Consider the following 26,616-nt stretch of genomic DNA (forward strand, 5'->3'; position numbering starts at 1 on the left):
ACTATGCCAGGGCAACCCTGAACACAGAGCCAGGTGTGACCCCCGCTCCCCCTAAAAAGGAGTGCAAAATGAAATAGAATAGTTTTTGTTCTCTTAGGACATTTTTGTTCTTTAAAAAAAATGATTATGGTGTTGTAAAGAAAATTACCAAGCACATATACTCAATTCATACTGCTCTTCTTTGGAAACATAAACTGACACCATAAATCACTTATTTCCACTGTATGATTTCCCTGAAGACCACACTTAGATTGAGGCATTGGGGGGGGTAGGAAATATACTAGAAATTGACCCTTTGACAAATGTATACTGGGAGTGTTTTTAAAGTGATTGGATTTCCCAGGCACTGTTTTTCATTCTCTGGAGACGTCCCTGGAGCCCAGGAAATTCATTTAAACTTTCTCCCATTTAATGTATGAATAAACATTGTTCTTTAAGTACTGCAGTCTCAGCATGATGGACCAGCTGTAGCTAATAAAGCCTGGTCCCAGATTAGAACGCTTGAGCTGGGATGGCGTGGCTCTAAGCTCCAGAGACAGGCCCCTTGCTTGCTGGGGCTTCAATGGTCACTTGATTTATCGTCACCTGTCACACAGAGATACTTGATAAAACATAAGTTTCTAAAACACACCCAAAAGATGTGTTTCGTCAAGTTAGAAAAATTTGATTAAAAAGTTTGCTTTCAAGCATATGAAATTTTGTATTGTGGTTAATGTATTATCCCGAGTTCATAGTTTTTTTTTTAAAAAAATGTTTAGCCAGACATGACTTTATTCCAATGGTAAATTTGCACATTAATTAAGAAGTCTCTAGCAGATATCAGGGCACAAATCAAGGCTTTTGATAGTATCTTTAATTTGTGTTTTTGAGATGCTTAGGTAGATCACTGTCACTGTTACTGTCCTCTTGTTGTTCATTGATTTGCTCGAGTGGGCCCAGTAACATTGTGAGACTTGTTACTGTGTTTGGCATATTGAATACGTCACGGGTAGCTTGCCAGGCTTTGCTGTGCGGGCAAGATACTTTCGGTAGCTTGCCAGGCTCTCCGAGAGGGGTGGAGGAATTGAACTTGGGTCAGCCGTGTCAGCCACACACAAGGCAAACGCCCTACCCGCTGTGCTAATTAGCTAAAAATGGTTAACTAAGTATTTCTGTAGCCAGTAGATAATCCCAAAGTGTTACTGCTGTTACTGTTCCCAAGTCCGCAAAAAAGACAAGTTGAAATAATATATTTAAAGAGGGTGTATAATGGCCATATAAATGTACATTTTTATATCTTAATAGATTGAGTAATATGCCACCTCCACCTTACCATCTCGGAGAAGATATTTCTGTCAGTGCATGTGTGCTAGCAGAGTGTTAAGCAGGAGGTCAGCAGCATTCCCCGTGGTCCGGGAACTCCAGACCAGGGCAAGCAGGAGCCTGTGTGTGGCCATGTGTGCACAGAGAGGCGTCAGACACCCATCTCGGGACCTCTATTACCAGCACCAGGACCCCAGGACTCAGGGAAGACAAGAAGATGTTTGCACCCCAAAACTCTGCATGGCACCCTCCAGCTGCTGGCTGGTCACTGCATTTGGATCTGATGCTGGTGTTCCATCCCACAGACTAAACCCCCACTCACTGCTACCTTCTCGGTCAAAGCTTGACTCGTGGGGTGCAGGGGAAAGACCCTCACCGCCATGGAGCACTTGGGGCCTGATTTGCTTAGTGTTCTGCATTGACCAGTTGATCCAAGTGTTTTGAGAAGTGAGAACTGGGGGGAGGAATATCAGTCTCTGGTGCCTCCTGAGGGACTCCCTGGGGAGGACCAGGACTGACTGGACGAGGTGATTTGGAGAAGAGATGATTGTTCATCAGCTCTTTTCTCCGGGGAGCGCAGCACATGCTGTGGGTTCTGACCGGTGACCTTGAGTGGCTTAAAGCCCCTATTAAAGTCAGAACAGTTCTCTCTAGGACCCAGGTGCCAGCTTCACACTTCTCGTTCCAAGGAGAAGGTGCAGAACATTAACCTCATGTTCTTCAAGGCGTCCACTGCACGGTAGAAACACATTTCTAACAGAGGCCGCTGGACTTAATGCGTGCTCTGTGTGTGTGTGTGTGTGTGTGTGTGTGTGTGTGTGTGTGTGTGTACAAAGGAAGGCACCTTATCTGATTTGATGCTCCGACCAATAGACTGGGGCATGTCTAGGAAGTAGAAGTCATTTTGCTGTACCTGTCCCTGGGGGTCAGAGCTTTTGTGCTGTTTCTTGGTTTCAAGGGGCTGGAGCGATAGCGATAGTAGGGTGTTTGCCTTGCCCAAGACCGGCCCGGCTGAGCTGGGTTTAATTCTTCTGCCCCTCTCAGAGAGTCCGGCAAGCTACTGAGAGTATCTCACCCGCACAGCAAAGCCTGGCAAGCTACCCATGACATCAAATACAGTAACAGGTCTCACAATGGAGACGTTACTGGCCCCGCTCTAGCAAATTGATGAACAATGGGAGGACAGTGCTACAGTGCTTGGTTTCAGATTGGTTCTCATTCATGAGCTTAAGTGGAAGCCGACTGCTTTCTGCAGAGGAGCAGGCCAAGCGCTGTTGGAGTGGGGTGTGGGTTCAGTTGTGAGCTGCCCGCTGAGTGAAATATGTCAGGAGATGCTTGCTGGTTGGGTTGTTTTCAGAGCGAGTTCCTTGCAGAGCTGATGGTTTGGGTGTTTTCTCCTGGGTGTTTTCTCTGCGTTTTTTATAAACAGCTGCTCCCCCCCTCTCCCCCGCCAGCAAGTTTTATAACCTAACCATAAACACCTCTTCTCAGCAGATGCTTGATGGATGAGATTCTGGGCAAAGGACATTCAAGAGAGAGATTGTTTTCAAATGTAAAAATTTCCCTTGGAACATTCTAAGACTGAACAGTGTTGTTAGCTATGGGAATGGGAATGTGATTCCGGTCCAAATTCTGAGATTTACTCGCTAGATGTCTGCTGCCTTCCAATATATTTAACCGGGTATTAATTGCATCAGATTCATGGCAACTAGACTAGGAAGAGAAGCTGGAAATGGGAGAAAATGAAGACACATGTAAAATTTAGTCAAGCTGGGTCACTGTAAGAAGTCACAGTATGTTTGTTTGCACAGTGCACGTGACTATTCTCGAAAGCTATGGAGAGACAGCTTCCTGTGGTCAGTCTGCCTCTGAGCTCCCTCTCACTCAGGGGCTGGCCCCTCCCAGCCACGCAGGACCCCATCTCTCCTCCTCCCTCCTTCTCACCAAATGGGCATCTCTGAAGCCCCGCCCTCTCTCTCTTGCCCTCTGCACAGCTCTGGGCGCCCCTGTTTTCCCGAAACGCGCTTCCGAGCCTCCGCCATCAGACTGTGGCTGTTCCTCTCTGCTTTGTTGCTTCTGTGACTGTCTTTATTTCCTCCATTTTCGGAGAGGGTGTGCTCTTTGTAGCAATCTGAGTAAAAGGAAATAGAGGAAATGAACAGCCTTCTTCTTTCCCCCAATTCTCCATCTCGTGGGACCATTCCTGTGAACTTTTGTTGTTGTTCTGTAGCTGCTTCTACGAATGCCTCTATGCTCATTTACAAGCATGTGTACTTTTAAGGGTGTTTTAATGACCTTTGTTAAAAAAGGCAATTCCACTATATTTATTTTGCCGTGACTTTTTTCACTAATGGTAGCTTCCAGATAGCTTTCGAGAATAGTCACGTGCACTGTGCAAACATACATTTTAATAGCCACACAATCTCCATGGTAGAAATATCAAGCAGCTCTGCACTTTACAGCTTCTTTTTTGTTCTACAAACTGTGAGGAAGTAAAATTCTTATAAATAAGTGATTATGCACTAGGATTTTAAAACATGTGTATTTAAAAAAATTTAAACCGTTTTTAATTGAGGTAGCAGGATTATAATACTGTTAACCACAGATCACACCCATCACCAACCCCCTTCCCTCTACCAGGGTGTCCCAGAGTCCCAAGGACTCCTCCCCAAACCTCCTCCCCCATCGCTTGTAAATTCAGTACCCATGTATTTGACAAAAAATTCAGTCCTCATGACTTCAACAGCTTGGTCTCTTGTTAAGTGTCTTGATAGCCCACGTGCAGGAGAGATATGGGGTGTGAGTTTGTGTGTGAGAGTGTGTGTGTGAGCTTGTGTGTGAGTGTGTGTATGTGTGTGTGAGCATGTGTGAGAGTGTGTGTGAGTGAGTGTGTGAGTTGTGTGTGAGTCTGTGTGAGTGTGCGAGAGTGTGTGTGAGTGTGAGTTGTGTGTGTGTGAGTGTGTGTGTCTGTATGTGAGAGTGTGTGCGTGAATGTGTGTGTGTGTATGTGCAGGGGGGAGGGTGTCACCCATATAGATGGATAGACATCATCTGAAATTTCACAAAATTGTAAACAATTTTTTCCACAAACTAAATATTTTTTAGAGAAATGTGCAAATTTAAAGAATAGTTTGGACAGTTATGTGCTAAGATTTAGCTAGGATAAAGAGAATTAAGAAAATTTAAAGGGTAAAATTTAAATAGAGCTATAAAAGTACTAAGAAAGGGTATATTGGTTTTATATGGGAAGGTATTATATTTAGACACTACTTAAGTGCCTGCATTAATAAGTAAAAGATTGTAATAAAATCTCTATGGATATAAAAAAATTAATATGCCTCCCATTTCAAGTAGGGCCAGTGGTCTCAGCCACACACCACACAGACCTCGGCCAGGAAGAGCAGCGAGCAGAAGCTCAGGGCTGTGCTGTGGGTCTGTTAATGTGTCTTTACATTTTGTCTCCAAACTCCCGGGGTGACTTTCCAGAGGGGGAAGCACTTCCACACTCTCCCACGGCGTGCACCGAGAAGTTTCCAGGTCTTCCTTCCAGGTGAAGCCGTGTGTGACGATCACGCGTGTTGCTCAGACAGCTCAGACAGTTTCTCTCTTCACCCGGGAAGCCAAGTGTCCTTCCACGCCAACAGCCTTTCTCATATTCTCTTCATGTATTTCCCATCGCCCAACCTTTTGTGTTAAATTGAGTTGCTTTCTACGTTTTATCATTTCTATTATGATAGTGTTAAAGTTGATGGTCTTGATGTGCAAATCCCCTGCCCCTCACCCCTCTGCTGTGCCTGGGAGTCTCCCCAGCCGCCCTAGTTGTCTCCACGTGACCTCCTCCCCTCCATCCCTCATCCCACTCTCCAGCTATAAATTTTATAATACAAGGTCTAGGGTTTGTCATTGTTTGATGCTCTTATCCATTCCCTTGTTTTGTCTCTCTATATTCCAAAGATGAGTGATATCCAATATTTTTCCTTTACACCTGTAATTTTTTTTATTTAATTTGGTACTCCCCAGTTCCATCCACAGAGCTGTGAGCTGCATGGTTTTATCATTTCCTGCACCTGCATAGTTTTCCACTGTCGCTAATTACTACAGTTTCTTTAAACCATTCAAATGTTGAAACATTTGGGTTGTTTCCCTATTTTGGCTATTGTACGAACTCCTGCAGTGAACACAGAAATGCATATATCCTTTCCAGTTTGTGTGTGTGTGTGTGTGTGTGTGTGTGTGTGTATGTTTTGGGATAGATATCAAGAAGTAGAATTGCTGGATTGTATGAGAATTCTGTTTTTACTTTTTGTAGTAGTCTCCGCACTGCCTTTAGTCTGTGACAAAGGGTATGAGCACATGAAGTAGAACAAAGAAAGTCTCTTCAATAAATGTTTCGAGGAAAACTGTATAGCCACATTTTTTCCCCTTTATTTTATTTTATTTTTTTTTAAGTTGTAGATTTACAATTTTTTGTGCTTTGGTTTCAATTATACAATGATCAGATACCCATCCCTCCACCAGTGCCCATTTTCCACCACCATGGATAATATCCCTCCCACCCCCATCCCCCCATCCCCCCATCCCCCCTGTCTCTGTGGCAGGGCAATCCCCTGTGTTCTCTCTCTCCTTTTGGGTGTTGTGGTCTGCAAAAGAGGCATTGAGTGATAGACACATTTTTTTAAAATGAAGCTAGAAGCATATCTTACACTATTCTAAAAAGTTAATTTATTTTTTTAGCATCTTAATATTTTTTAAAATTTATTTATTTATTTTGAATACCCATCCCTCCACCAGTGCCCATTTCCCACCACCACGGATCCCAGTAACCCTCCCACCCCCCATTTCCCCCATCCCACCCTGCCTCTGTAGCTGGGCATTCCCTTTTGTTCTCTCTTTCCTATTGGGTGTTGTGGTTTGTAAAAGAGTTAAGCCTGATTTTCAGGGAGAAACGTAGGATAATTTACTTTCCATTGATCACTTTATATATAAGGAGATGTCGCGTGGCCGCATCAGCGGCTGCGCAGTTTGGAGTAGAAGTCCTGGTTCCTGCATAACCTTTCTTCTCTGTGGCTGTGTGCTGTAAAGATGGCGCTGGGGGACGGGTTGTGGGCGTGACTTCCGGAATCAGAGGTGACCTGGGAGCCAGGGCGGTCCCGGCAGTTTGGAGTGAGACTCCTGTTCCTGCATGCTCAAGCTGTGCTTGTAGAGGCTCATGGTCACCGGGGTTCCATCTGGAGGAGGCGGGATGCGGCACCTACCCCATCTGGGCCTTCCCAGTGATCTCGGCTCTCTTCGGGACCTGGAGCATTCTCCGGGAGCTGTGGAACTTCCCTCCCCGCCTGCCCCCGCCTGCCCCCCCCCCCCCGTGGCCTTTCTTCTCTGTGACTGTGTGCTCTACAAAGTTCATTTAAAGTGGATTAAAGATGTCAAGATTAAATACATTAAGGAAAATAGGCAAAACGCTCCACCTCACAGTCTTAAATGATTAGACTAAAGAAGCAAAGATAACCAAAAAAAAAATATATATATATATACATATATATAAACAGGGCTACATCAAATTCAAAAGGCTTTGCATGACAAAAGAAGCTTGAGCCAATTTTTTAAAAAATACCCTCCTGGTTGGGGTGGAGAGGGAGACATTCTCATCAGTACACCAATAAGAGGGAGGAGGCACTTCCCCAGGAAGACTTGCAGACTGCTGGCAGGCATATGAGAAAGTGTGCACCAACACTTATTATTAGGGAAATGCAAATCAGATTAACACAAGACATCATCTCACAGCAGTGAGATTGGCCCGTCTCAGGAAACTGGAAACCACCAGTGCCCGCGGGGATGTGGCAAAAGGGAACCTTGATTCATTGTTTGGTGGCTGTGTTTGCTTCTTTTCAAAGCAAGTGGCAGAAATATTCTCTACTATGAAGAAAAGGAGGAAGGGATTAACAGCATTCAAAAGATGTTCAAAGAACTAGTCTACAGAGCACATTTGTTGTTTTGCACTGCAAAGATTATCTTTTACGTTGCAAAAATTTTCTTTATGAAAAGAGGGACTTAGTCTCATCTTTCTATATGAGAAACACACACAACACACATACACACGTGCACACACACACACACACACACACACAAATTTGCCCATGGCAATCTCAATGAGTTCACCTAATGTCTTATTAAACTTATTGTTGTGTTTTTTTCTTTTTGTATTTTTGCATTTAATCTGTCTGGAATTCTTTTCTCTCTACAATGACCATTTATTCACACCAAGATTAACTAATCAGTTTCATGGTAGCACTACACTGTAGAGTAGCACTGTCCTCCCATTGTTCATTGATTTGCTCAAGCGGGCCCAGTAACATCGCCATTGTGAGACTTGTTACTGTGTCTGGCATATCGAATACATCACAGGTAGCTTGCCAGGCTTTGCTGTGTGGGCGAGATACTCTCGGTAGCTTGCTGGGCTCTCTGAGAGGGGTGGAGGAATCAAACTCGGGTCAGCTGGGCCAGCCGCGTGCAAGACAAACGCCCTACCACTGTGCTATCACTCCAGCCCAGGTACCATTTATTAAATAGTCCATCTTTGCTTCACTGAATAGAAGTACTACCTTCATTGTGTGTTAAATCTCATGGTTTCTTAGGGCTGTTTCTATGTTCTCCTGTTCCTTTGGCCTATTTATGCACTTCTATGCAAATGTCATTTTCTTGACTTATAATAGCTTAATAAATTGTGACAACCTACTTCGGTATTATATTCAGTCTCATTATTCAAAAATGTCTTATAAACCTTCACCTATTTAAAAAAATTCTGATCCAAGCTCCCCAGCCCATGCCCCCCAAAAAAAATTTCACCTGGAATTCCAATGTGATTTGCAGAAAAATTGTATGTAAATTCTAAGATTGGCATATGAATGCTCTAACCCTTTACATTCAGCATTTTGTGCCTCCTGACCTACTTGTGTCTTTACTTTTGAGTACTCGGAATATGCCCTTTTCTTTTCTTTTCTTTTCTTTTCTTTTTTTTTTTTCTTTTTGGATCACTCCTGGCTCTGCACTCAGGAGTTACTCCTGGCAGTGCTCAGGGAACCATATGGGATGCTGAGAGTCGAATACGGGTCATCCACGTGCAAGGCAAACGCCCTCCCCGCTGTGCTATCTCTCCAGCCCCTGCCCTTTGCTTTTCTACTTGAATATATGTATCAGTATTTTATAGCTTTTGTCAATATATAGAAGAATATTTTTGTTTCCATATATAACTAGATTTTACCAATATGAGGCTTGAGCGGTAGCACAGCAGGTAAGGCGTTTGTCTTGCACAGCAGATGGGATTTTTGCCTTTCACGTGGCCAACCTGGTTGACCTGGTCGGCCCAGGTTCGATTCCTCCTCCCCTCTCAGAGAGCCCAGCATGCTACCAAGCATATCTCGCCCGCACAGCAAAGCCTGGCAAGCTCCCCATGACATATTCAATATGCGAAACACAGTAACATCAAGTCTCACAATGGAGACGTTACTGGGCCCGCTCGAGCAAATCGACGATCAACGGGAGGGCCTTTACCTTTACCTTTACCTTGTTTTGGGCACACATCCATTGTGCTCAGGGATTACACCTGACTCTGCACTTTAAGTCACTTCTAGTCAGGTTTGGGAGACCATCTGGGTGCTGGGTATCAACCCTCTCACCTTCCTCACTGTACTATCTCACTGTCCCCAAGAAAATTATTTTTTAGTACTTACTTTTTTTCAAACAAAAAGTTTTACTATTTGTATAACTCTTGGGCTGGAGCCATAGCACAGAGGGTAGGGCATTTGCCTCGAAAGTGGCCAACACGGCCAACCCGAGTTCGATTCCTCCGCCCCTCCCGGAGAGCCAAGAGTATCTCACCCGCATGGCAGAGCCTGGCAAGCTCCCCGTGGTGTATTCAGTATGCCAAACGCAGTAACAATTCTCACAATGGAGACGTTGCTGGATCCGCTCAAGCAAATCGACGAACAACGGGAGGACAGTGACAGTGACAGTATAACTCTTAATTGAGCCTCCTTGTTTTGTTTTGTTTTGTTTTGTTTAGGTATGCCATTATATCCTCTGAAAATAAAGACAAATCTATTATCAATTTTACATTGATGGTACATTCTCTTCTTTGTTTTCCTTCTATAACCATGAGTAATACTAGTATGGGTGAACATTTTTATTTAGTGCCAGTTAACATTTTTGGCAGCTAACTTTTATCAGGTTTATGACCTTTATGTATCATATTTTCATAGTTGGGTTTTCTTTTTACGATGTATTTTATTAGGAATAGCTTTTAAATGTGATCAAGTGATTGGGTTTACAATTGCTACTATCACATACATCACCTTTGAACATGTGGAAGTATCAATTAAATGAATACATTTGTTCATGTGGAGGCATTCTAGTACTTGGAAATGCCTTTTTATTTTCTTTATGTAGCCATTGCCTGGGGATAGATTACATATTCATGTTTTTGATTGTTTTTTCCCCACAATAGAATATATGTACAATGACTGTATCTTTAGATAATATTTGCCATGAAGATAATCCCAACAAAGATCCATGAAATAAATGAACAAATGTTCACGTTATACTCATATTTTAATATAATGCTAGATTCAATATGTCATAAACTTATTTTTTATTTTTGCATCATTACTCATGACTAAATTGACATTTTTTTCTTTCCTCATACCTTTATTGGTCTTTTAAGCTGGACGTGTTAGCACCTTCATGCAGACTGGGACGTTGTTCCCTCGCCTGTTCTGTGGATGAATTCCTTTGGGTGGCCTGCAAATACCTACACCTTTACTCACAGATCTTTAATGCTACTACTTTGCTTCCCGTTCTCTTCCTCTCTGACAGTCATACTGATGTCCTCACTCTTAAATTCATGGCTCTGATATTCTCACTCATGATTTACATTTTTAATAGCTTTACTTTACCTTGGTTCTTAAAGTATATGTTCCTTCTTTGTTCCTTGTTAAGTCTTAAAAGTCATAAGTTATATTTTAAAATTATGCTTAACCCTGACCAAAACTTGATTTTGCTTCCTGAAGGATGCGGTTAGATGAGGAAATGATCCTTCCCTCCCACAGGATGGGTGGTCTCCCCTGCAGTCCCCCCTCCAACCCCAGCCTGGCCCCTCTGTGTCATGGAAGGCCCATCATGCCCAGCTACACAAGTAGGTAACATCTCTGAGGCTGTTTCTGTGTTAAAGATAGGGCTGGTTAAGAGTAAAAGTGTTTGTGTTTTCTCTTAGGCCCTTAATGTGTTTATTTATTTCTGTTTGTTTTCACACGTACCTAGACTGTCTTTCATCTTTGCTTCTCAAACTCGGTGTGTATTTATCAAAAAAAAAGTGGATAAATATTTTTATTTAATGGACGGATAAATATTTTATTTTAATGGCACTCTCATGACTCAAGAGACTTTAGCATCCTGGAGGCAGAGAGATAGCACAGTGGGTAGGGTGCTTGCCTTGCACGAGGCCAACACAAGTCCAAATTCCCAGCACACGACATGGTTCCCAAGTCTGCCAGGAGTGATCCCTGAGTGCAGAGGTAGGGGTAGGTAGACCCTGAGCATTGCCAGGTGTGGCCCTAGAGCAGGAAAAAAGGGCGGGGGGCCTAGCATCTTTCCCTTATTTGACTGACTTTGAAGCATATGTACGTTATTAACCTCTTTGACTCTCACATTAACATGCATATATGTATACACACACATATGCACTGTAGTATCACACTGTCCTCCCGTTGTTCATCAGTTTGCTTGAGCGGGCACCAGTAGCGTGTCACAACAAATTGTGAGAACTTATTGTTACTGTTTTTGGCATATCGAATACATCACAGAGAGCTCGCCGGGCTTTGCCGTGTGGGAAAGATACTCTCGGTAGCTTGCCGGGCTCTCCAAGAGGGGCAGAGAAATCAAACCCAGATTGGCCGCATGCAAGACAAATGCCCTATTCGCTGTGCTATTGCTCCAGCCCATATATATATTCATACACACACACACACACACACACACACACACACACACACACACATTGACAGACAAATATTTTTTTTTCTTTTGTATGTTACTGGTTTATACTGACCTGGAAAAAAAAATCAATCAGGGCCACATTTAATGTTGAAAAATTAGAAGTTTACCTGATAAGATCAAACTTCCTGATAAGATAAGGATTTCCTTTTTCTCTGTGTATGTGTGTATGTTGGGTTGGAGCGATAGCACAGCGGGTAGGGCGTTCACCTAACAAGTGGCCAACATGGCCGACCCAAGTTCAATTCCTCTGCCCCTCTCGGAGAGCCCGACAAGCTACCGAGAGTATTCAATATGCCAAACACAGTAACAACAAAGTCTCCAATGGAGACATTACTGGGCCCGCTCGAGCAAATGGACGATCAACGGGAGGGCCTTTACCTTTTATTACCTTTTATGTGTGTATGTGTGTGTGTATGTGTGTGTGTTTGTGTGTGTGTCTCAGTGGGGAATGGGGGGATAAGGATTTATCTGGGCCTTATCCAACAGTTCTTGGGGGCTATTCGCATCCTGTTGCCTGGGACCCCAAAATAGTGTCATGGGTTGAACTCACGCCTTCTGCAGGCAAAGCCTAATGAGTATTTCTCTGTCCCCAAGACTAGCTTTCATATTTCACCATCAGTCTTCTGATGTCATCTGGAAGAGTTTGCTAATACAGTAAGATAGGAGAATGAAATAATGTTATGATTACAAATGAATAAATGAAGCTATTTGTTTGCAAATAAAACTATTACCTATGCAAAAAAATCAAAAGAATAGGCAAAATTTAAAAATAATCCTGAAATTAATATGATTCTATCAAGGTTTCAGAATATACTTTTACTATGTAAATGTCAATTATTTCCCCAGATACCACAATGAACAAGTGGAATTTAAAATTAAAAACTAATATCATTTAGCACCCCCTCAAATGAAACACAGTTATAAATCTAACAAGATATGCACAAGTCCAATATGAAGAAAAGTATAAGTCTCTGATATGTGGAAATTAAAGCAATACTAATTAAATGGTAATATAGTTATGTTCGTGAATAGATAGATTCAATACTATCAGGACTTCAGCTCTTCCCAACTTGACCTGTAGATTTGATGCAATTATAATCAAACTCCAAGAAAGTAATTGATGATTGTTGGCAAGCTGATTCTATAGTTTACATGAAGAGTCAAATGTCTTAGAATGACCAACACAGTATTGAAAGAGAAGAACAGAGTTGCTCAATGGATTCTTCCAGACTTTAAGTTTATTATAAAGTCATAATAATTCACAGAGTGCTGTACCTATGAAAGAAAAGACAGGTCAAGCTTTTTGAACTGAACAGAGAGCCCAGTAATACAGTTACCTGAACTTGACAAAGGAGCAGAGGCCGTTGAATGGCATAAAAAGTCTTTTCACCGATGGCATTGGAAAATACCCAGGAAATGAAACTCGCACATAGTTTCACCTTTAACAAAAATTGACCAAAAATGCATCGTAGACTTACATTTGATAAAGCTATGAAACTCCTCAAGGTTGACATAGGAGGAAAGTCTGACGATTCCGGGTGTGGAACGACTTTTTACACATGAAGCATCAAGATAAAATGCTTCTAAAACTTGACAAGTGCCTTGCTCTTCACGCCTGTGTTCTCCCCCAAACATGGATCTCACTTGCTTGTCTCTCCATTTCTATGCTCACTTATTTCCACCTGCAGAAGCTGTTTTCTTTCTTGGACACATAGTTCCTTTCTTTCTCTCCTTTAACATCTTGCAAAGCAAGTCCTGTTCAGGAAAAACTATCGTGGTTCACTATTTCACCTCCTCCCTAGATTCTTTTCTGTGAGTTAAGGCAGTAAATCCAGAACACCCGTGTCGAGGTTAGGGTGGACTTTGCTTTCCTGCAAAGGGCAATTCCTCACTCCAGACTGAGTCCTCGGCTCTGGAGTAATCATGTTGCGGGATTACCTCCTCTGTCATGCAGCCCAGGTGGGCTCCAGGCACAGCTTGATGGCTGCCTGTGGGGCTGGTGGGACTGGGCATTCATGCCCAGGGTGGACTTTATCAGTCCTGACCCACATCAGGCATTTCTGAGCTCTGGTAGCTAAGGCAAATCAAGTAGAGAGGTGGAAACACTCTTTTCTCAAGTCTGTCTCCCTAGTTCCCCACTTTACTGAGCCAACAGTAATAATAAGATATCTACAAAAGTGGTGACATAATAGTCTTTAAGTAAATAAACCTAAATTAGGATTTTATTACAGTTCAGTCATAAAATTAACTATTGGTACTATCAGGACTATAACTGTGGTAGGGCACTGCTTTCTGTGTGAGAGGGTCTAGGTTTAATTGCAAAAATAAAATAAAACCATAGCCTAGAATATAGAAAAAGAAATTAATAAAAATTGACAAACTATATTTAATTTAAATAAAAACCCTTTGCTCTGCAAAAAAAAAATTCAATATTTTAAGAAGGCAGGAAAACAGCAAAAAAATCTAATGAAAGATTTTTGTATGAAATGTGAAAGTTTTAAAATTTTTACAAAGAAAACAGTCTGATTGGTAAGTGAATCAAGCAATTTAACAGATACCTCAGCAAAGATGATAAGGTAGCACCTGAAAAGATGTTCCACATCACCCATCATAGCAGGAATGCAGATTAAAATAACATACTACTGCAGACCTTTTAGAATGACCGAACACTGATAACGTCGAATGTTGGCACAAACATGGAGCAACGGAAAAGCAATCATTGCTTTCAGGAAAGCCACACAGTAGATCCATGCTGGAAAATATAAATTGGCGGTTTTTTACCAAACTTAAATACTCTCACCCTACGATCCAAATGCTGTGTTCCTCAGTGTTTATCTAAAGGAACTGAAAACTTATGTCCATGTACGGATCTCAATGTGAATGTGAATAAAAGCCTCACTCGTAATTGCCAATGTTCGGAAGCAACCAAGATTCCCATCATTAATTGAGTAGAGAAATCAACCTCAGTGGGTCCAGAGAGTGGAGAATCAGTCAAGTGCTAAGAAGTGAGCTACCAAGCCATGAGAAGACATCGAGGATCCTCATTACTGAGTGGAAGAAACCTGAGAAGCCCACCGGGTAACGCCAACTGTGTGGCCCTATCATTTCTCCAGCAAAAGGGGCCAAGCTATAGAGACAATTTTGGGGGTGGTTTGTTGGTTTTGGATTGGGGGTCATAGCAAAGATTATAAGAAGGCAGGGCTTACTCCCAGCTCTGCTTTCGGAAACCACTCCTGGTGTGCTGGGGATGGAATGAGAGTCGGCTGCATGCCAGGGAAGACCCTTAACCTCCGTGCTGCCTCTCCAGTTCAACTATGAAGAGAGTTAAGAGGGTGAAAAGGAGAGAGCGTGTGCAATGGACTTTAGGACTGGGGGTGAGTCAGAGAATAGAGGATTTTTGGACCAGCGAAGCTGTATGATGCTCTATTGATGGTTACGTTATACGTTTGTCCAAACTTGTGTCCATCACCACTTGTGAATCCTTATGTGATTCCACCATCACTTGGAATGATAGTAATGAGCGTACTTACCACTGCGGAGGGCAGGGGCGTAATAATGGGAGGCAGTTGCATGCGTGTGCATAGACGGTAGATGAAAAATGTTTCTGCAACTCTTTTTGCCCATGAATATAAAACTGCTCCAAAACAGTCTGATAACAAAAGCTCTCTGGGTAGCATTTCTTTCCTCCCTTTGTTCATCTTGGTTGTCTCCTGGCTAGCTTTTGCTCACAGGCAAATGTATGTATTCTACTCTTTTTTTCCCCCCCTTTCTAAAGAGAAAATAAAATAAATCTAGAGAATGAGAGGAGCGTTAAAGGCTCTGATGCACTCGCTTGCCCCCCGTTTCGTCTTGAGTGGAGTGTTTATGGCAGTGTGGGCTGATGACAATAAAGAAAACAGGGTGAAAAAAGCAACTGTACTTTCTGTTTGCTAAAGAAACAAAGACTTTTGCAGGTTGAAAATTTAGATTTCAAGTCTCGAGTGATTTCTAAATGTTTCAGAGCAAGGATATAGGTATTGTTTGGTTTCTCTTTCCCCAAACCAGGCTGTGCCCTCACCCTGTGAGGTAGTGCGGCCCCCAGGAGCGTTTCTCCTGCTCTCTGCACCTGCCCAGACCAGCAGGTGAAGCTGCGTGTGACACAGCCCCAGGAGCAGAACAGGAACAGAGACCAGGGGAGCACGCCCTGCTCAGTGCCCGGAGTCAGAGACGCTGGCAGGCACAGTCCTGCCAGGAGACAGGGGCAGGGTCCTCACTGCAGGCCAAGGGCAGAGGAGGCTGGGAAGCTGCGGGATCCCACTCAGCTGGGGGTGCGGTCCTTGCCCTGGCTCTGGGGGTGAGCAGGGACTGCGCCGTCAGGAAAAAGACAACAGGGTTCTGTCTGGATTTATCTTCCCCGCCATTGTTGAGCTGAATGTATGTCTGCACGTTTTGAATTGAACATGGCACAACAGCCACGGCCTGGGCCCAGCAGGAGCCGCTACCTCGCGGACGGACAGGGAGTCGCCCTAACCCCCCAGCAGCCTCCGATGCTGTTGTCTGATTTGGGGGTTTTGCTGTCCGGGGCTTTGTTTTTGCAGTTTGTACCAGCCTGGAGACGTTGATGTGCCATCTCCTGGAGGCTACAAAAGGCGGCACTGGGGGAGCCACAAAGCACTTCTACATCTTCATTTCCCCCGAGAAGAAGCGCAGGGCCAAGCCTAAGCACGGAGCCAGCGGATAGCAAGGGTCAAGCCTAAGCACGGAGTCAGAGGATGGCAGAGCTGTTGGCCTGGGGCTCGGGGCTCCCCTCTGGGGGCCAGCAGCAGCTGCCTCTGCTGGGAGGGATGGACATGCGGACAGGTGGGCTCTCGGGCAAGTGGACTCTGGGTGGGTCGAGACGTCCCACAGAGACAGCGGGAAGTGGGACCCCCTCCAGTGTGATGGACCAGCCAGATGTGCAATGAGTCATCTGCCGTTCTCCAGGAAACCAGGGTTTCCTGGGCACCTCGCCCAGGGAGCACTTTCCCCTCTCTGCTGACCCTCGGGGCCCAGGCTTAGAGGAGCATTGGCAGCCTCTCCATTCCAGGCAGTGCTCCCAGGCCTCGTTGACCTGTGTGTCCAAGAAGATCCCAGGGCATCACACCGAGTGTCCGCTTGGAAACGGCTCCAGGGACCTGAATCCAGGCCACAACCCCCGAGAACCCAAGAGAAAGTCCCTCTTCTCTGGTGGGAAGGACACATGGGAATTTCCATGTACCGCCAAGCAAACAGCCACGCACGGTTTGCAGACAGGGATTATCGGGGCTGACACTGGATCTGGGCTGTCCCTCTTCACCCCTGTGAGAGGCACCTAGCTGGAGCGTGGAACCGGGTTTCCCGTTCCTCCTCCCTGAGCCCCCTGAGTCCCCACCTGCTTGCACTTTGCCCACCCGCTGCCCCAGCTCTGCCTCTGTCCACTGCTGGACTCATTTTCTTTGTTTTTCTTTTTTGGCTTTTTGGGTCATACCCGGTGATGCCCAGGGCTTACTCCCGGCTCATGCACTCAGGAATTACTCCTGGCGGTGCTCAGGGGACCATATGGGATGCTGGGAATTGAACCTGGATTGGCCGCGTGCAAGGCAAACGCCCTACCTGCTATGCTATCACTCCAACCCCCAACCACTTCTTTTATTTATTTATTTATTTATTTATTTGCATCATACCTGAAAATGCACAGGGGTTACTCCTAGCTCTTTACCTAGGAGTTACTCCTGGCAGTGCTCAAGGGACCATATGGGATGCTGAGAATCGAACCAGGGTCGGCCGCGTGCAAGGCAAACACCCTACCCACTGTGCTATTGCTCCAGCCCCAGGACTCATTTTCTTTCGAGTGCAGGTCAGACACTGCACTGGAAATGAAGCTTTCTCATACCCCCCACGAGCTGCAGGTCGATTCCCTGCCAGCTCCCGGTTTCTCATTGGGGAGTCTGGAAGGCTTGCAATGTGCTTTTTTTGGTACACATGTTCAGTGAAGTCTTTTCTCCAGGAAGAGAGACTTGCGCGGGGATTTGGCTTACCTTTGTATTCTTAGCCCCTCATCAAGGGCTGAGAAAGGAGAAACGAGCATGCTTGTTGAAAATAAATAAACAAACAAAGTATTGGGAGATAAGGCAAACTATTCCCTGGGGCGCAGGTATGGCTGAATCCAGGGCCAGAGCTCCCTCCCGGATTCCCCACACCTCTTCCCACCTGAGCAGCGGCCTGATCCCCAGACTGTCTCACACAGTCACAGGCGTGGGGGAGCAGTGTTCCCCGGAGCCTCTTGTTCCGGGTGCCCAGGGAGAGTAAAGGACCCTGGGAATGCCGGTGGTTTGAATGTGGGAGCTGGGGATGAACTTTGCTTGAGCATTAGGAACTCACGGAGGATGTAAATATTGGCGGAAAAAGTAATATCATTTTTTTTCTCCAAAAGGTAGTTTTGCAGTGAGAATTTGGAGAAGCGTAGTAACTTGATGCATTGACGTAGCCGAGAACCATCAGGGTCTCACAGTTGGGTGTCCCCTGAGACTGTCCCAACAGAAGTGGTCACTGTTGCCAACACCCCACTTTACACTTCAGTTCAACACCATCGGACGCAGCGGGCACTGCTGATGTGGGCGCCAGATGGCAAGAAACGCCGATGGCAGTGTTAGACAGACAGGAGTTATAGATGAGGAGAAGGACAGGGAGGGAACAAACAGAGGGTGGGTAGGAAGAAGACGCTGAGGGGTCATAATGGGGGGCAGGGGCAGGGCCTCGGGGTCTTGGGTGGCGGAGAGGCGTGGTAGAGCTGAATATCCACCCCAGCGCCAACAGCAGTGAAGGCAGGAGACCCCGACCACAGCAGACAGCTGAAAAACGCGCTGTCGGGGGGCGGGGGTTGGGGACACGGAGGGAGAGAAGCGACACAGGTGGTGGCACTATTGCTAGAACATTGTCAGCCCGAAACGCAGCCATGGACAACTTTGTGAATCACGGCGTCTTCGTTGAAAAAAATGTTTTAAAAAATTTTTTTTGAATTATAAATAAAATGCCATGCCAGCCCAAGCCTAGTTCTGCCATATGTAAAATCTGGAGTCAAACTGTGTGTGTGAAAGAAATTAAAAAAAAAACTTTGCATATTCAGAGCCTTCAGATTTTTAGAACTGGGGTAAACTGGAGCACCCTCATTTCATAATTGGCATTTAAATTTAACTTTAGAAAACCAAAATGCTTTTAAGATGAAATAAGAGTTGTGTTATATCAAAGCCCCAATGCCATGGCACCCCGTAGGGCCCCTGAAAGATGCCAGGAGTGATCCTTGGGCACAGCTGAGTGTGGCCCCCAAACAAACAAAAACTAGACTGTTTGACCACTTAATTTTTCCCGTTTTTAAAGTGGAAGTACTGTGGTCTACAGCGCTGCCAGTGAGAGCTTCATGCAGACATGGTCCCAGCCCTCCCCCTGGCTGCCCACTCCCATCCCCAGCCCTCTGTGGCCCTCCACCTGACTGCCCACCTCCTCCCCTAGCCCCCAGCCCAGCCTCAGGCAGATGCAGTTCCGAGGACCGGCTCTCCAGCCTGTTCCCTTTGGTCTCCTGTGGCTCTCACTGTTTCTCTGTACCCCACACGAGAGGCCATCCTGTGTGTCCCTTGCCCCTGGCTGACTGCACTCAGCACGTTCCCTCGGTTCCATAAATGTAGCAGCAAATCCCATGATTCCATCCTTTCTTACGGCTGCGTAATATCCCACTGTGTGTATATTCCATGTATTCATTGTGTTTATATTCTACCACCTCTTATGGTTGCATAGTATCCCACTGTGTGTATATGCCACTGTCTCTCAGGGCTGCATAGTATGCCACTGTGTGTGTATTCCACCACCTCTTAGGGCTGCATAGTATCCCACTGTGTATATCCCATCGCCTCTGATGCCCTCCTCTGTAGTTGGACCTTTGGGCTGTTTCCCTACCCTGCTATTGTGTGAACACATATCATTTGGTGTGCACAGATATCATTTGGTGGCACCTACAGGTGCTTTAGCAGAGTCTGTAGCTGTCCATGCCTGGGGCGCTAGCCCCGGGAGCACTGTGGGAGGGAGCCCCTGCACTCAGTGTGGACTGAGTTGGGGGTGTGTGAGGCATCCTGAGAGTGATTATGGGCTGTCAACAGCTCTTGGGAACAGAGGCCCTGGTGGAAATGGGGTATGTCTGGCCAGCCCCTGGTCCTCTTCACTCGCCGATGTGAGGGGCAGGTGGCGAGTCTTTCAACAGGCTTCCCCACAGGGTACATGGGCATCCCTCCAGGACGTCTTGTGGAAACTCATCTGCAAGTGAGTTCCTTGGGGGGGGGGGGGGGGGGGGGGGAGTCAGACCGTGTCACTGCAGCACAGCCTCAGGTCTTGTCCTGGAGCCCCTCAGCCCCCAGACACTCAGTATCCGCTCTCCCCCTCGCCGGCCCCACGCAAGCATCTCCCCTGGCACACAGAGGCCGAGGAAGCCCAAGTCCTCCAAACAGTTGGACTCTCAAACAGTTGGCCGTGTATATTGCAGTTGTGTCTCCGCAACGTGCCTTGCTGGGACTTTCTGAGTTTCTGGACTCACTCGCCCGACCTCCTGCAGACACTCCCACCCCTGGACAGAGGGACCCGGGCGTATTATCTGACTTTTGGAGCGAAGATGAGACAGGTAGTCAGCACGGGGCTGCCTCCTCTCTCCTGCAAGCTAAGGGAGAGTCACGATTCCCTGCAGGTTTCTGGGTCTGACCCACCTGCTCAGGGGTCCCGCCAGCTCGACTGTCTGGGACGAACGACACTGCAGGACTCTGTGTTAGGAGCATGAGGTTGCTGCTGTGGACGGAGGACCCCCGGCCAGCTTCCCCTCATCCTTAGGGCCTTGCGTTTCCTCCCAACTCAGAATGCAGCAGCAGGCGTGGCTCATGTGTTGTCCCGGTGCTAGTCAACTGCCTTTTAGGATTTGTAAGAAATTGGTAAGAGTGAGTGAAAAGGGGAAGTAAAAAATGAATAAATTCCATAGTGAATAAATAGTCCCCCACCCGTGTGACCTACTCAGACAACCCCACAGACCCCAGGGACCCTGCTTGTTAGAGGGAACACTGCCCACCTGCCTTGCCTCTGCCCCGGAAGGGAGAGGGCAGCCTGCCTCTACTGTCTGGGGTTAGTAGGCACCTGCAGCAAGGACGAGCATGACGGAGGGGGGGGGGGGGCGGGGGGGGGAACGACGGGGGCTGAGAAAGGGTACAACAGGGTGAGCTGCGCCCCCCACACGGTCCCTACAGCCCCTCCAGAAGCGAGCCCTGAGCACAGTGCTGGGGGCAAGCCCTGAGCACCACCGGATGTGGCCCCCAAGACAAAACAAAGAAAACAAAACCCAAGAGCCCAACTCACCAGGCTCGAGGAACGTCTCTGCCCTGGCACACTCCTGCAGTATGGAAATGCATCGCTCCCAGTTCCCAGGAAGTGCCGAGGTGCTGCAGAGGTGGGGGCAGAGACCAGGGGTCCTGTTCAGGCTGGAGAGTCACCTGGGGAAGTGAGAGTCCTGTGACACCACCTTACTGCTTCTTGTGGCCACCTGCTTAGGGCTGTGAACAAAGGACAAATGCCTTTGGGATGCTGGGACATTCAGGCCTCACCCCTGGGGTGCTGGGCCCCTTGCAGTCCCACCCCTGCGACCCCACCCTTGGGCCCTCACTCCTTAGTTTAGCAGTTCCTTTCCCTGGTGGGTGAGAGGGCGCTGGCTCCTGTTCTGTGTGACTCTGCCGCTAGCCTCCCAGCACGCCCCATGGAGCTTCCTTGGCTCCTTGGCTCAGGGGAAAGAAGCCGACTCACCCAGGTGTGTGGATCCTTCTAGAAAGGCAGTTGTTGACCCGTGGACATTCATGTCCCTCCAAAGGCTGGACGCTGGGGCCTTGTAAGGCCGAGGTAAGGACCAATGTCTCCTCCAGCCCACAAGCTCATTCACCGCCGGAATGTTTACAGAGCAGTAACGCTTACCCCAAGACCACATCTGTGACCGAGCTTCTGTTTCTTCCAGGAATTCTTCTTTAAATGTGGAGCGCACCCGACCTCGGACAAGGAGACATCCGTGGCCTTGAACCTGATCACCAGCAACAGTCGCTCCATCACCTGTATCGCGTGCACCGACGTCAGGTAAGGGCCTGGCATGGGGTCTCGGGACCCCCGGGCTTCCTGCTTGATTTGGATGCTGACCACCCAGCTGAGTAGTTTCCATGTGATGACGCTCTTCAGAAGGCCAGGTCCTTAGTTCAGCTAGCGAGGACCTAAGGGCGAGGAAAGATGACTTTGGTCTAGAAATGGTGTGATTTGAGTTTGTGTTGGGAAGCAACACACCTGGCAGGAAGGTGTGTTGGTGAAGTGCCACGTGAGTGAGTAGACTCAGTGGAGTGTCTTTCCTGAACTAGACTTTGGATGTTGGATGCTGGACAGACCAACTGCAGAGTGGGGCACTGAGCGCAGAATTCCCTACTCATGTATCTACCTGAGCAGAGGGAAAGAAAGGGGTTCTGTTTCATGTTCCTGGGGTGCTGGTACTGATGCGTTGTCAAATGAAATATAAACATGATGCTGTTATCAAAGACAGAATTTACGGCCCATAACATTTCATGTTTTAAGCGTCTTTCTCAGATGCTCTAGTGGTTCCACGTGCTTTTCTGATTTTATGCTGGGGCTCCACATACATTCATTCATACGGTCCCCAAACCAAAAAAAAAAAAAAAGCTTGGAGCTGGTTTGGAACCTAAGTCTTCCTACTCCTGGTGAAAGAGTCCATGAAATACCCTGGGAGCAACTTCCATGTGAATTGTAGTTCGGGAACAGTAGCTGTGAACTGTAGTTTGGGAATTCGGTCAAGGTGGAGGATGTTGGACAGATCGCCTGCAGAGAGGGGCACAGAATTATCTTATTAGTGCAGAATTCCCTACTCATGTCTCTACCCGAGCAGAGGGAAAGAAAGGGGTTCTGTTTCATGTTCCTGGGGTGGGCCGGAGGCCCCGGCTGCAGCTCTGCTGGCAGGAAGTTGTGTTGGTGAAATGCCACGTGAGTGAGTAGACTCAGTGGAGTTTCTTTCCTGAACTAGACTTTGGGCACAAAGAGCCGTGCTGTGTCTGACGTGCTCCCCTCTGGACTCCAGGGCTGCTCTGAGGGTCTCACAGCTCCTTTAAACTCCGTGCCTTGGTGACTTGTCAGTGTTGGTACTCCTAATGGGGCGCTTCTCCTTAACGAAACTAAGCCAGTGGACTGACCGGCAGCAGCCTAGAAACCGAGTACGGTCTTCTATGGCACGGGTGGTCCCTGCTTTGCCGGCTTCACCCCACCCATCAGACCTGCCACCCCCCCGCCACCAGTGCCAGGTGAGTGGTCACATGCCAGACATATAGTCCTTGCCTCTGGAATCCCAGGACAGGCCGTGTACAGCACCGAGAGGCGGGCCACCGGTAGCTGGGAGCACTTGCTGGAGTGGCAAAAGATACATCCAGAACAGCTTTTCTCTAGGTGAGAAGCCAGCGCCTCAGCCAGACATTAAAACCTTCCGTTAAACCTGCTACAGCACTGTAGCACCGTAGCACTGTCCTCCCGTTGTTCATCGATTTGCTCAAGCGGGCACCAGTAACACCTCTATTGTGAGACTTGTTGTTCCTGTGTTTGGCATATCGAACATGCCACGGTGAGCTTGCCAGGCTCTGCCATGCAGGTGGGATAGTATCAGTAGCTTGCCGGGCTCTCTGAGCGGGACGGAGGAATCGAACCTGGGTCGGCCTCGTACAAGGCAAATGCCCTACCCACTGTGCTGTCACTCCAGCCCTGCTAAAGATGACATTAAAAAGCATGATGCTGGCACGACTCTCTCCTGGGCATCACCACATGCTTCCCGCAGCTAAGCTGTCACCTTTACACTAACACCTCAGTACCCTGTGAAGGAAGCGATCCAGTTCCCACTGCTAACAAATAACGTTGTCTGCTGCAAAGCACATTTTTTCCATCATTACACTGGGGCGGGGGAAGTTAAATAGAGGCTACTCTACCCTGGTAGGTTGATTCATCTGTGTGTGTGTGTCTGTGTGTGTGTGTGTGTGTGTGTGTGTGTGTGTGTGTGTGTGTGTGTGTCCCCGACCACCTGATTAGGTAGGACCTTCCCGGAAGGCAGAGGATGGATGCCTGAGGGCCATAGACAGCAGGAAAGTGCTCTTCCTCCTCCCACCCAAAAAGCTGTAAAGGCCCCCAAGAACACCCCAGTCTTCTGCACTGGACTTTAGTGATCATTGGGGGTGTTTTTCACATGAAAGTATTATTTATAATTTAGAAGTAATTCATTTACAATAAACTACCAAAAATATGGAAAGTGTTTGCCCTTGCGTCTAGAATGCTTTGGGTTTAACCTCTCCAGCATCTTGGGCATGTCTCAGATCTGCATGGATATGTAGTACATGTGTGTGTGTGTGTGTGTATATATATATATATATATATATATATATACATGTATGTGTGTGAGGGGGGGTTATGCACAAATGCACAGTTTGTATAATAGTACCATATTAGTTTTATATCTGGATTTTCCTATTCACTATGGCTTCATGATCAGATTTCACTGTTATTAAATGTTCCATAAGTACAAGTGTTTTTTTAAGTAAATAGCATTGTGTCATGTGGGGATCCTCTATTCATTTCCTTATTGCCGATGATTTGAACATCTTATGTTGTAAGTGTAGCTATTAGCACAAGACTGACATCTGTGTCATTTTACACAAGCTCTTGGCTTCATGCTTTCAGTCTGCAAATGCCGTCAGAAAGGTCGTTGGCATTGGGCATACAGAAGGGCTTGGTGTGTGTTGCCAGATTTCTTTCTAGGCATGGTATCCCATTTCAGATGTGATGGGCCATTTTTCAGAGGATTCTTTCAAGCGCTGTTTATTATTTTACTCTTTGCCCATTTGCTAGAGGAAATCATTTGGTGTTTTTATTTTTATGAGGAATTCAAGCATTTTTCAATTGTTTATTTGCATTTACTATTAAGAAAGAAAGTTTTAGGATTGTGGAAATAAGACCCAAACTCAGCAATTACTTTGTCATTCACTGTTCCTGACATAACTGTTCCCCTTATTAACTTAAGTTTCTTGACCTTTGACAGTAAACATATTCCTTGAATTTTGATGTTGACATAATCTTTCCTCCTGAAGGTAGATGAAAAGATATTATTAATTATAAATTTGAAAATTAAATGCATGGTGCTTTGTATATCTTAAGTTTATTTATTTTACTTTCCTATGTGTATTGATCATTTCGTATGTCATTAGCTAAATTGAACAAAACTACATAATAGATTAAGACTAGAAAATAGTGTTTAATCCAAATATTTTTCTGTGCAGCCCTTTTAAGACTACAAAAAATTGAAATTTGGGGGCCAACATGATACATTAATGCTTAGGGTGCTTGACTTGCTTGCAGCTAACCCCAGTTGGGACCCCAAGCACCATATAGGAGCCCCCTCCACACACCACCAGACCCCACGCCCGGCTGAGAGCCTGCAATAGCTCCTGAGCACCACCAGTGATGGCCCAAACACCGCTCCCTTGCCCCAAAATGTAAAGACTTCCTTTTTTTTTAGAAGATCCTGGGAATTCCAAAGAAGTTACAGAGATTTTGCATAAAATTCTATCCTCCAAACATGCATATCCTCCTGCTGAAAGTCCTCACTCTTCAGCGGGGTATGTATCTGTATCTCAACTCAAAGATGGCCCAATACATTATAGCCATCAAAACTCCCTATTTCATCTCACGTGGTTTACTTTTGGTGTGGTATATTCTATAAGAGTGCGCAAATGTCTGAAAACATATATCTCCATCACTGTGATATCATACAGACTATTTTCATTGCCCTGAAGATTCTCAATGCTCCACTCTGTAGTCCAGGAAACTGCTGGTTTTTTCCTGTCTGCAGAGTTTGCCTGATCTAGAATATCATGCAGCTGAAATAAAATTATGTGTAGCCTTTCCACATCGACTTCTTGCACTTAGTATATGGACCTGAAGGTTCTCTGTATATTCTCATGGCTTTCTACTCATTTTTTTCTTAGTAGTGAATTAGGGGAAGAGGTAAATGGCTGGTATCTAGTTTTACTTATGAATTTTTTCTTATACCTGCCCATTGCCCCAGTGCTGTAGTCTTGGTGGAGAATACTATCTTTGATATATTGCCCTTGTCCCTTTGTCTAAGACTAGTCGAGCATATTTATTGGAGTCTATTTCTGGGCTCTCTATTCTGTTACATGATCGATTTGTCTGTACTTTTGCCATTTCTACACTCTTTAGATCACTGTCGCTTTGTAGTAAATCTTGCATTTAGGTGGCATGAGCCCTGCAACTTTAATTTGCCCCGTTCCTGTGTCACCTCTTCTGGGTCTTTTGCAGCTCCAAGTAAAGCTGAAAATTTGTTTATCAAAAAGTGTAACTTCATGGGATACTGATTTTAATGACTTTGACTCTGTAGATCAAGTTTCAGAGAATTGGCATCCAACAATATCAGCCTCTGTCTAACCACTTAAATGAATTCTATTGTTGTGTAGTTGTCACTGCACTCATCGGCATTTTGTTGTTTTCTTTGTATATATTTGCAAAGATTTTAAATATTTTAAAATTAGACTTATACCTGTTGTTTATTTGGGAGGGTACTATAGTAAATAGTTATATGGTATCAAAATCTCCTCGTTCATTGTTGGAACACAGAGTGGCACTTATTACAATTGCATGTTAAAATTATACCCTTCAACCTGCTGTGATCACACTTGGCTCCAGGGGTTTTAGTTGGTGGTGATTCTTCTCAATCTACTACACAGATTTCCATGTAATCTATGAACAAAGACAGTTTCTTGTCCTTAATCCCAATCTATTGACTTTCATTTCCTTTCCTTTGTCTATTGCATTTTCAAGTTCTTTGATAGGGATGTTCAAAGGAACAAGGAGAGGGGATACTCTTGTCTGTACTTGACTTTATTGGGCTGTCACCATTAAGAAAGATGTCAGCCGCATTGCACTATGGGTAGAGTTTATAAAAAGGGGCAAATTCCCTTCTAGCCTAGTTTGCTGACTTTTTAAAAAAAAATCATAAATGTCAATTTTATTGAATTATTTTTCTGTATCTGTTCATATAATCACACAACTTTTCTTTTTTCATCTGTCAGTGTGATGTATCACATTTAGTTTTGCATCACCCTAACCTATCTGGGATAAATCACACCCAGTTGCTGTGAACAATTCCTT

At 45.7% G+C, this 26,616-nt stretch overlaps 1 protein-coding gene across 1 annotated transcript in view; it reads left to right on the forward strand.

Moving 5' to 3' along the window:
- The window catches only part of PRKN (parkin RBR E3 ubiquitin protein ligase), a 1,106,313-nt gene that overhangs the window by 636,707 nt on the left and 442,990 nt on the right, over nucleotides 1-26,616 (forward strand). Inside the window, exon 6 of the mRNA XM_056126437.1 lies at nucleotides 21,377-21,492. Coding sequence (XP_055982412.1) covers nucleotides 21,377-21,492 — 116 coding nt within the window. The remainder of the gene's footprint in view (nucleotides 1-21,376; nucleotides 21,493-26,616) is intronic.

The sequence above is a fragment of the Sorex fumeus genome, unplaced genomic scaffold, assembly GCF_029834395.1.
Source record: "Sorex fumeus unplaced genomic scaffold, SorFum_2.1 ptg000061l, whole genome shotgun sequence".
Lineage (NCBI taxonomy): Eukaryota > Metazoa > Chordata > Mammalia > Eulipotyphla > Soricidae > Sorex > Sorex fumeus.